The 11532-nt window shown below is 35.8% G+C and overlaps 3 protein-coding genes across 3 annotated transcripts in view; 1 reads left to right on the top strand and 2 right to left on the bottom strand.

Moving 5' to 3' along the window:
- The first annotated feature begins 824 nt into the window (after positions 1-824).
- Positions 825-7777, top strand: LOC112511403 (MICOS complex subunit Mic10-like). The gene is made up of 3 exons (XM_025117005.1): positions 825-1071; positions 4824-4960; positions 7557-7777. The coding sequence occupies exons 1-3, from the start codon at positions 942-944 to the stop codon at positions 7560-7562; spliced, it is 273 nt and encodes a 90-aa protein (XP_024972773.1). The 5' UTR covers positions 825-941; the 3' UTR covers positions 7563-7777.
- A 286-nt stretch (positions 7778-8063) lies between these two features.
- Positions 8064-9598, bottom strand: LOC112511246 (carboxymethylenebutenolidase homolog). Its single transcript, XM_025116785.1, has 3 exons — positions 9331-9598; positions 8881-9185; positions 8064-8648 (listed from the first exon to the last, which is right to left on the bottom strand). Exons 1-3 carry the CDS (start codon positions 9565-9567, stop codon positions 8120-8122), a joined length of 1071 nt encoding a protein of 356 aa, XP_024972553.1. The 5' UTR covers positions 9568-9598; the 3' UTR covers positions 8064-8119.
- Positions 9599-10274: 676 nt separating this feature from the next.
- The window catches only part of LOC112511174, an 8100-nt gene continuing 6842 nt past the window's right edge, over positions 10275-11532 (bottom strand). Inside the window, exon 7 of the mRNA XM_025116663.1 lies at positions 10275-10731. Coding sequence (XP_024972431.1) covers positions 10571-10731 — 161 coding nt within the window. The 3' untranslated portion in view covers positions 10275-10570. The remainder of the gene's footprint in view (positions 10732-11532) is intronic.

Here is an 11532-nt window from a genome sequence, read left to right as displayed (position 1 = left end):
GTTAGGCTGTCCAAATTGCATTGTATAATATGTTCTGAATTAATATGTTCTTGGGTTTTTTTTTGAAATATATATATATACATGTATTAATTCAACCTTAATCTGAGTTTCTGGACAAGAAAGAGGGTAAACAGTTGAAATTTCATTCAAAAACCTATCTTTTTTTGTCTTTTCATGGCTTATGATATGTCAAATTTGTAGTTTTCTTTATTGGTTTTGAGTGTTTATCTTAAAACTCAAGTTTCTTGGTTCTTTGCTTTTGGTGTAAATCGAACACATTTGTGGAGTCGTTTAAATTAGTTGAATTTTAAATATATTGGATCTTAAAATGTCATACAATTTTTTTCATCGATAGTTTGCAAATTGGAACCATAACTCTTATTTATTCAAATTGTATTAATATGTAAAGACCAAGTGTAACATATATCATCKTTAAATCTTATCTTATAAAACCAATGGAACTTCAAAATCATTAAAATTCATGGCTCCGCCGCATTACGCGGGTACACAACTAGTATATATATAATATTTTTTTCAAAATTTTATGACATTTTTAAATTTATATTTTATTTAAAATAAAAATATTAAGATTTTCTCAAACCACATACAAAAAACGAAATATTAAAATCAAGATGTATTTTACTGCATTATACGGGTCCTCTTCTGTTCTAGTTCTCTAATTAGCTTTAAACTGTATCGGCCCAAATAATTGGGCCTTAAATTTCTAACGTCTTGTACGGTTTTCTAAAAGCCCAAAGAGCCCAACAATTTGGTTGGTCGTAATTTACGATCATCGCCATCGGCTAGTATTTTCCTTGCCAAAACCCTCGGCGGTCGTGGTGACAATAAGCAAAATCAGATTACTTTTTTATAGATTTGCATAGAAAGCAAAGATCAAAGAAGGTGAATAACGTCTTGCTAATTTCATCCAAAAAAAAAAAATGGCTGAAAATAAAGAGATTCCGTCTCAATATGACCTGAATGCCAAGTGGGATGCCTGTCTGGATTTGGGTGTTCGTCGGTTCGTATACTCCTCCGCTACCGGTGCTTTCGCCGGCCTTCTCTTATTCCGTGAGTTCTTATTGCATTGTCAATCATTTGATCCAAATCTTCCTTTATTGGTAATTGCAATATGCCTTTTGATTTTTTGGGTAAGTGGGAATCGATGTGCTTTGATTGAATATAATAAACTATATGATGTTTTGGGCACTGCAATCAGCTTTAGGTCTATTTCATGACGATTATCGGTAGTGATTGGTTGAGAAGTTTTGAAATCGTACCTGCAATATATGTGTTCCCATTTGATATCTATTTTACCAATTGCATGAAATTGAAGCAAAAGTAGCAAAGTGTTTCTGATATGTTGGTGGGAAATATAGTTGAAAATAGGAATTTCTTATCGGAGTTATGCTTATTGAGAAGGCCTTTCATGATGTTTACAGAAAATGTGAAAGAATGTACAAGGACTTGAATAAAAGTTTTGACTTTGTGGTTATCCCTTGCTGTTTGGGGATTGTTTCTTTTGTAGATGTCATCAACTAAATTCTTTTGACATATTTGTATTCCTTTGTCTAAGAAAAATATTGTTTTGGAAGATACACTGATCACTTGTAATGCCAGCATCAATCCATCTCCATTCATGTAATCTAAGTGACCATGGAATAATTGTTTGTTGTCTTTTCTTATAGTCTATATTATTGTCAATGCAACAAAAAGAACCTAAGAAAATGCATGCATTTGATACAATATTATTAGATCATTTTCTAGGTTATGTCTTGATGTGTAAATGATGGAAGTGTTAGATTCTTATACCGAGTGGGAGTGAATGCCCAAGTGAAGGACTTGATTTGTCAGGGATGAGCTTGTGATCTAGTATCTTATATATGCATGTTGTATATCAAATGTTCTCAGTTCTTATTTCACAACTAGATGTAGGTGGGATAGACATGAGTAGCGTTTGTGAGAGTTTTGTCTGGAATGAGTCTTTTGGTCCACTTACAGGTTAGGTTGCCTAGTCGACTAGTACCCTCGAGCTTCTCTCTTTTGCTTTTTGTTGCTCCTACTTGTTCTAACCATTTTTATGGTATTGACTTTACAAACTTGATCTGCTTGTTTAATCTTATCATGGCATTGACCGTGCATACTTGATCTACTTGCTTAAGCGTATTCCATGTTATTTAGTATGTTTACTTTGTTTCCCAAGTTTTCTTTAAGTTATTTTTTAACTCTTCAAATATTCTTTTGTTGCTTCTGTTACTTCTAATGTTCGCAAAAACTTTTTCACAAGCCAATGTTTAGTTCTAATATTCATTGATCTTCCATCCATTTAGAAAACACTTGATTGCACATTTTGAAATTTGAGAAAAATTTTTGACAGTAAAATCCTGCAATCTTCTTATAGCCATTGTTTTTAAAAGTGTTAAGTCTAGCCAGGTGGTTTTGAGGGACCTTCTAATGTGCTTTATTTTCGACATGCTGATTAAGCCAACGGTTAAGCAAACATGTAAGTCATTCATTTAGTATGTGTATATAATTAAATTTTAGATCATGCAGCTATATAAGAATTACATTTTTTTATACAATTACTTTTCTAAATGATCAGTTTCTTTCTTACATGGATACTATACCCAAAAAGGATTGAAAAGATTACCTCAAAGTTGAGAAATTTTGTTTGATGAAAACAAGTTCAGAAAATTTGATTAACTTTTCGTTAATTTTGTTGAAAAAGCTTATATGTTATATCTATTAGTTGCTAATTGAGATGTAGGGAAAATTTGATTCCTATGTGGTCGGTTAAGCAGCTCTAGCTAATTAAATCATTGAGGTGACATTTAACGCCTAGGCAGTAGGCACTGTTTAAGTGGGGTTACTTAGAGCATGGCTGTATCTTATGTTTGATGTTGCTTTGTATTGACAATTTTGAAAGGAAAAAGCAAAGATCTAGTGTTCAGCAGTGCTTCCTGTGAGCTCTCTACTGCTAGTTATGCTCTATGTTTCAGAATAAGATCTAGACTCGTTTTCATTTTTTACTGGATTTTATCTGGTTACTATAAATTCTTTCGTCTGATCTCCTCAATGTTCTACAAACTCTTCAACTACATATCTCTAGTTGCCAACTTAAGGTGTAGTCGCAGCATGCATGACTTGTCTCTTTGTGCCCTTGGTTATATTTTAAGTTACAACTTCTTTGGCAATTACTGTGTCGGTAAAACATTTTTGCTGCATGTCACATAGTGTCTATACCAGCATCTTGCTCACGTCAGTCTTTATGTTGAAGTTTATTTAAGTCTCCTTTTTTGGGAATGGCAGGGACAGGCCTTTCTATCAACATGTTATCTAACCCATAATTCTAGCATATAAATTTTTTATATTAGTGAATCATTACATGTTGTAAGATTCACTTCAAATTTTCATATTTATCTCAAATGTCCATAAACAATAATAGAAACACATATCCAATTGCAAAGACATCTTTTTATGTTAGTTGAAAGAATTATATGTCCAAGTGCTAGGACACTGCCTGTATGGTATTGTTCAGGTACCAACCTCATCATCTGCAAGTCCTTGCTCGTTAACATTGTATCTGACAAGTATCTTTTTGTATTATTATAACACTAATATAGCCTTATGTATAATGAAATTATCATATAGTTATTTGTTAGAACTGATAAACTGAAGAAATTACGCCTGTCATCAAACTATGCAAAGAGCAATTCGTGACATTTTATTCAACATGCCACTCCACCCTCCTCCTTGCTCCCATCAGCCACCTTTCCATGTTCACCTTGTAAGCACTACAACACAAAACTTGCCACCACCACCATCTCACTATTGGTACATCACAAAAACCACCACTCAGCTCTCTACCTTCACACACATAATGTACTGAAAATCTATTTTTTTTGTACGTGAGATAACAATAATCGAAATCCCATGTTTTTGGTTCATTTTCCAAACTGCCTATGAAAACTTAATGTCTTTGACTGAATGACAAAAAACTGCTGTCCAACATGATTTGAAGTATTTACACAAATCTATGATACAGAATACTCCATTAACTGATTTCCACCGCTTGATCAGCTCTTTGAAACCCTAGAACTAAAGGGGCTGTATGTACTTAAGCAAACTGTGGCTTGATTCTCCAAGAATCCTATGTTTTGCAGCGGAGGTGTTGGGGGGTCCAAACAGCTCCTGTTTCTCAATCCAAATCAATTTTGTTCCATTCTGAAAATGGATATGCTGCCATTGAATACAAAGGCAAAAAGAGTCAAAGGTGAAACCGAGGAGAAGAGAATCAATAAAGGATTCTATTAAAGATTAATAATATGTTAGGATCAACACATTGTAATGGACGGAAGATGTGCAATTTGTGATCGAAGTGTTAAAAAACATTTTCTTGTGTAGTTTGGTGTTTGGAATCTTTAGTCAGTGAATGAGTTCAACCAAAACCTTTGTAATAAATAATAAGAAAAAGGTCATTCCAAGAAAGCATCTAGTGGCAAGGTCAATAGCTTGTGGCTATCAAGCCTCAGTTGAGCTTAGGAAGTCAGCTTATATGCTTTTCTTATTCCATGGTGATATATTTCTTTGCTAAATGCCGTTGCTTGCTTGAATAACACGCGACTCTCTCTCTCTCTCTCACACACACACACACATATATATACACACATAATTGGGGGCAGGGGTGAAATAGAACGCTTTCGTCACGACAGCATAAAATTATGCTGATTGCAATTTTTTGCATATATGCAGAACTAGTTTTGTTACTGCCTATAGTAATTTAAAATATTTACCAACCCAAATGGTGTTGATTTTATTGCTAGGTTCTCCTGTTACACGCTGGGCATCGATTGCTTTTGGTGCAGGAGTGGGTATTGGATCTGCATACTCAGATTGCTCGCAGAAATTTGATGGGTCGAGGGTAACATCTCCAAGTGTTGCCGAGACACCAGTTGCTAAGGTAGGTTTTTTCACCATTAAGTTATTTGTTGATGTTAATATAATCCATAATTGTTATTGCTTTGGAAGTATTACATGAATTTCTCATCTCCTTTTTTGGGTAGTGTCAACATGTATTCTGTTGTACATATTACGAAGTAGATTAATGGATTGTCATCGATCTGAAAAACTAGTTTATAGTTTTTTTTGTAGTGTTTGTGACCAATTTATTCCAACTTTAGTTCTAGGTCTAATAGTAATCTATTTGAGTAATTCTAGGTCATGTGCTATCAGATCTAATAATAATATGTACTAATGTCCCTGCTTTTTGCTAAAGTAATTTTAGGGTTTAAGTGATGCGGATAGAAGATCCTTGAACACTTGTACAACTACTTCTAATTTATTTCAAAAATAAATAAATCCTAACACCCTTAAGGTTTAAGACATATGTGAATAGGTATGGAGATATGGTGTGTGTATTATACATCACTTATACATATATATATATATATATATATATATATATATATATATAGGTCACGTGCCTGTATGTGTGTACGAGGAATTGAAAGTATCAGTTGATTTTAGAAGTTTGAACAAACAGCCATGGTGGAATGAAATACTATCCTTTTTTTATTGAGCTTCAAGATGATTTCCTTTTCGTGTTATATATGTTCTTTCAAGTTCAGTATAAAGCCTGACGGACACGAGTATAATGCCCTTAGTCCCCTTTGAGTAGCATTATACTTAACCGAAAGATACTTCTCTTTCATAATTCCCGTTCATTGACTTAAGATTCCAATGCACCAAGAAATCGAGTCTGTTGGTTTACGGTGTTTTTCATCTTTCCATTATTACATTTGTAGAGCTTTTTAATGAAGTAGTTGGGCCATTGGGACCTTGTTACTATGAAACGGTTTGTCAGGCTCCGTTTAGGGAAAAAATTACAAATGAGGAAAATGGAATTGTTTTTTCTTCTTAATTTTGAAGTATATAATTATATACGGCAAAAATCACACGCACTTCTCATATTTGGTAGGCTTGAATCCTTTATCTCTTAGAGGGGTTTGGCTCTACATGTGGCTTGGGGATTGTTGGACCAATGGCTCTTTGGTAAAAGAAAATGAAATTGTTGATATGACAAAGGATCGTATGAGAACAGGAGTTAAAGATGTGAAGTGTAAGAAGGAATTTGGACCCTTGATCACTTTTAATCCCGAAACAGCCCATGAATTGTGCTTTAGAAGGCAATCAATTTAGTGTATCTCATTAGTGTTGATCTAGTGGTTCTCTTTAATTAGGATTGATCCAAGGGTGGAGATTTCTTCTTACCCTTCTCACCATAACATTCATTCTCACCGAATCCCAACCCTTGTTGATATAGACCCTTAAACTTGGTAGTTTATATCAGCGGTGTGATGCAAATCCATTATGGTTTTGTTCATCATAACTGAAGTGGCTGGCATCTTTACTTTTTTTTTATTAACCTGGATATTCAATCCGCTATACGAGCTGATTAATCCTAGGGAAACCACCGGCTTTATGGGTAGTCCGGAATTACCGCATTTGAACCTCTGTGCCCACAAAAAGATTTTTATTCATTCTTGGATTCAAACCTAGGACCTTTAGGCACTTTTGACCTTTGGAACCCAAGCTCAACCAATCGGACACCACCCTTGTGGTTGCATCTTTACCTCTTTAGGATATAGGGGATGATAATCGTGTCAATCTTGGCCATGCATTAAAATGCAGCGATGTTTGTCTGAGGGCTGTTTACCAAATACTTACTCAGTAAGCGTTTACCAGTAAAATGCAAAACTAGTACTTACTGGGTGAGATTTTAGTCCACCAATATTCAACCGGTAAGGTAATATGACTTGGTTAGCACTTACCCGGATAAGCGTTTGGTAAACGACCCCTTAGTTCCTATTTAATGTAACCAAGGTTTTAGAAAAACGAAATGAGCCTCGAGGCTTTTTCCTTCGCCAAGGCGAGGCATAAATCCCGAGGCGGATACATATATGTACACAATATTTATACAAAATATATATGTATATATACCCAAAGACGGCATATCCAACTCACAAAAAAATATGTTTAGTGTTTACCAACAAAGGAAATATATATTATATACACACACGCCCCCGCACACGCACACACACACACACACACACACATATATATATATATATATATTTGTATACAACCATGTATACACATAACATCTGTTACAAGTCCAAAAATGCAGGAGGTACAAATTATACACACATACACACACATAAGTCCAATGAGACCTTTAGAGGTGCCCCATATTCTTTTTAAAACCATGAATGTAACGATGGTTTTTTTCCTTGATTAGTGTAACACTTGTTCAATTTGGAATGACCACGTTTTTAATTGGATGGAGCAGATTCGGAAAAAAAACTTGATAAGCCACTTTTTATATCATTAATACCAAACAGTTACATATAGCTGACTGAATAAGCTGTCTCATTAAGCTCATTAAGATGTTAACGAACATGCCCTACCTCTATGTGTGATGTAGCTTCCGTTTTTTTGTTTGTATGAAATTTATATAATTTGTGAAAGCAGTTTTACCAAGGTTCCCAAATTTTCAGGAGTGAAATGAGGATTGAAGATTGATTGTGGAAGTGTAAGAGAAGATTGTTGATGTTCAACTGAAATGAAATGGGTTTTGATTTTTAACCTTTGTATGAATTAGAAGAGTAATAAGTTGGGGGCAATGTACTCTTTTGTTACATTACTTACATATCATGTACAATCAAATATATTTGTCTAGGTGCTGCTCATTCATGAAATTCAGGTTTTTTTTTGACAATTTGTGTGTTGATTGTATGTCGGTGTTAAAACCGGGTCTAACCGTTCCTGTTGATGAACGGAACTGGATTTGACCAAGGATGTTCTGTTTTGTTACTTCGCTTTACAACTTGTCTTATTTTAGATAGGTTTTAAGGGTCGTTTGCTAAACGCTTATCCGGGTAAGCGCTTACCGGTAAAATTTTAGTCTACCAAAACGGTAGCATATGCAACGTTTGTCTTTTCTTGTAGATGGTATAGTCATAGGTTAACCTGATAAGCGCCGACTGTGATAAGACTCGGGAGTCTTCACATGTGAATCACTTATCTATATATACATTGAAAAATATATAATAAGCAACAATTACTTTTTCTCCACAACCAACCCGTTATGCAACCAATTTCTCATGATCATAAAAGCTGCTTCTGCATCCTTATCATCTTCAGCTGATGCAGGTCTATGAACAAATCCATTGCCTCTCCCTTTGAAAACCACCACCTTTGATCCCCCCACATTATGCCTCTCAATATCTTCCACCACCTTCACCGGACACAGCGGATCGTTGTCACCTGTAATGAACAGTATCGGCACCTTCACGTTAGCAGCGACAGACGGCTCGATTCTCGTGCCGTAGAACGAGACTCCGAGGCCGAAATAGCCGTCGTGATCGTCGGCAAGAACTTCAACTACTTTGCCACCACCGAAACAAAAGCCAATGATCCCGAGCTTCTTTGAGATCCCTGCAGCTACGAATTCATCCACCATCCATTTTCTTGATGTTGCAATGGATTTGCTAGCGGTTTGGCTATGAGTTGCTAGCCATGGTTCGAGCGAGGCCTTGGGGTTTTCTTTTCGCCATGGATCTCCGTTGAATAGGTCGGGTAATAGAACGCTGCATCACAAGTTCGATAACACCATGAAAGTTGGAGGAAATCGTGAGAAAGCAAAGATTATAGAACTTGAAACAAAATACACTAAAATCACCAACAGTTAGCTCCTTCCCATGGCCGAATCGCTCGATTCTGAAGTCGATTATAAGCATGATTGATCTTAAACAATGGTTCGAAGACTAATTCGAACCAAAAATATGCATCGGAGATGGAGAATGAAGATAATGAACATACTTGTAGCCGTTGCAGGCGATACGATAAGCAAAATCTCTGGTAGACGAGTCTTCAAACCCAAATACATCAGACAAGAGCAAAATACCAGTTCCATTGTTGTTCTTCACGGCGGTGAGAAGATAAGCAGGAACAGTATCAGATCCCTCACCGATAGAAACCTCAATTCCGTTCACAAGCTCACATGCCTCCTCCTCGTCGGTGCCGTCCTGGATCTGCACTTGACTGCAAGACACCAGCCGGCGACCTGTATGTTTCCGAAGCGAGGATGATCTCCGGCGACGATTTAAACTTAGATTGCAGATTTTCTGGACAATCACTGAAGCTTTACCGTCAAAATTTAGATTATATAGAGTTATACTCCAAATGCTCTAGAATTATTACAATCAAACTCCTGATAATCCATAATATGAGTTCACGAGCGAGTAAAAAAATGAGAAATCGGATACTTACAGAGATAGAAAGGTGTGGAGAGAAGCTTGGAAGTGGCGATCTGACAAGGAACCTGGAGCTGGTTGCTGCTGAAGCTGTGAAGATGGCAGAGGTTAACCCCATTTCTGGCTCCTGGTGTGCAGTCTGGATAGCGTGGATTGTGGAATGTGGCGGATGATGGAAGATATTTGCGGAGGAATGATCATGATCATAACAAATCTCTGTTCGGAAATTTTGGGCCTCATGATCGTATCTCATACTTGTTTGTTATCATATGATATGATACTTGTTATGGATGACGTGGCATATACCTATGATATTAAAAAGGTTCATCTGGTAAAGCAGGATCTTTACCCAAATACTTAACCGAAAGAGTCAACACTGTAATGTATTTTGATGTGTAAGATTTTAGTGCATCAAAACGTATTGAATGCAACAATTTATCGGGTAAGCGCTTATTTGGGTAAGAGTCGTAATCTTCTCTTACCGGGTAAGACTCTCCATCCTTTTCATCACTCTTACACGGTAAGATTTTTGGTCCTTATCATGTTCATCCGATAAGGAAATTTATTCAATAAGCACTTACCAAGTAAGCGTTTGGTAAACGGCCCCTTATTTTATTGGATAAGATTTTCTGTTATCAAAATTGATTGTTGGTAAGTGTTTTTTATCCGATAATTGTTTACGGAGTTTTCTCCATTTACCGGATAAAAAGTCTTTATCTTCATTTAGCGGGTAAGATTTTTGGTCTTTGTCATGTTTTTTATCTATTAAGATTCTATTTGTCATGCTCATCCGAAAGGTAAGAGCATCTCCAACAGATTCTCTAAAATACAGAAAATGAGGTTTTTATTCTCAATTTTGGTCGAACAGATTCTCTATATGGTTCTGTAAAATATAGAAAACTCCAGTTTTAGATAATTCTAAAAAAATTAATGTGTAAAGAAATTAATTCAAAAGGTCAAAGGTCCAACCCACTCGACGCCATTCATTATCAAAACCACAAAATGTACATTACAACGCACAACAACCGTCTTTATGAGTTGCATGGAGATCAACCATTTACACCTCTACCGAGCTTCAAGAAAATGTAAAAAACATAAAATGCACAATTCTCGTCTCTACTCCTTGGGGAACAGGAAAAGTTTGTGTACATCCTACCCCCAGACGACTTTACCTGCGTTGGGGTTCACTGGGTTTGTTTGGTTTTGTTTTTACCAGTAACGTTCTTGGTCTCACTAGTTTTTGGGTTTACCAGAGGTTATTGCATGTTCAAGGACTGAATAGCAAGCTTTGCTGCAGTCATGGAGACTATGTTGTTGATGAAACTCAGAGAGTTTTCGAGCCGTTCTAATGTCTCTTTAACGTCCATTGCTTTCAGCTTCTCGTTCTTCAACTTCATCATTTCGGATTGTGTAGATCCTGTCATAACAACATCCGACTTAATTCTATTTAAACATTTTGGAGCTACAAGCAATTAAAACCAAATCAAATCAACCCAGTATATTCCACCTAGAAGTAGGGGGTAAGATGTATGCAGATGTTAACTTTGTCCCTCCGAAGAGACAGAGAGACTGTATGTACATGTCAATACAAGTTATTGAAATTGTTTCTTGGTTTGTATGCACATGTACATACCGAACAAATTGCTTACAAATTACTTGTATGCACATGTGCATAACCTCCAAATGAGCGGCTACCAGAGTCTTCCTCAGTTTTTCATTTATTTTGCGGTTCTCCCATTGACCTAACCATATATATAGGGGAAGGTTAAACTTAACTTCTATTATGACCAGACCAGGGGATAAAGGAGAGCTCCCCCACGTGTCTCAGATATTCATTATGAATGGTGTATCATTCATCATGAATGTTTGAAAAAAAATCACGTTCATCTTTAATGATGAACGGGGGCACGTGTCACACTCTCCCTTGTCCCCTGATTCACTACAGAAAACAAGCTTGCAACTAAATTTTCCTATATATATATATATATATATATATATATATATATATATATATATATATATAGAGGAGTGATCATATGAAAACCGCTCTCATTTGTGTAAACCGTGCAAACCACCTTCATCTGTCGATTTCATTGTTTAATCTTATGAAATTTTTTCATGACATTGTTTAATCTTGTGAAATTGTTTCATATAATACTTTTTTTGATGAAGTTGTTTCATATATGGTTGTGAAATTGTTTCATATAATACTTAATGA

Source organism: Cynara cardunculus (assembly GCF_001531365.2).
Source record: "Cynara cardunculus var. scolymus isolate 2C chromosome LG 4, CcrdV1, whole genome shotgun sequence".
NCBI lineage: Eukaryota > Viridiplantae > Streptophyta > Magnoliopsida > Asterales > Asteraceae > Cynara > Cynara cardunculus.
The sequence above is the reverse complement of the archived record's forward strand: the minus strand, read 5'-3'. Positions and strand labels throughout refer to the sequence as shown.

Excerpts from the sequence above, each read along its gene's own strand:
- LOC112511403 (XM_025117005.1), top strand. The coding sequence starts at position 942 with ATGGCTGAAAATAAAGAGATTCCGTCTCAATATGACCTGAATGCCAAG. Across the intron at positions 1,072-4,823 it reads CGCCGGCCTTCTCTTATTCC|GTTCTCCTGTTACACGCTGG; the intron begins GTGAGTTCTTAT and ends TTTTATTGCTAG.
- LOC112511246 (XM_025116785.1), bottom strand. The coding sequence starts at position 9,567 with ATGAGATACGATCATGAGGCCCAAAATTTCCGAACAGAGATTTGTTAT. Across the intron at positions 9,186-9,330 it reads CTCCACACCTTTCTATCTCT|AAAATCTGCAATCTAAGTTT; the intron begins GTAAGTATCCGA and ends GTGATTGTCCAG. Across the intron at positions 8,649-8,880 it reads ATCGCCTGCAACGGCTACAA|CGTTCTATTACCCGACCTAT; the intron begins GTATGTTCATTA and ends CTTGTGATGCAG.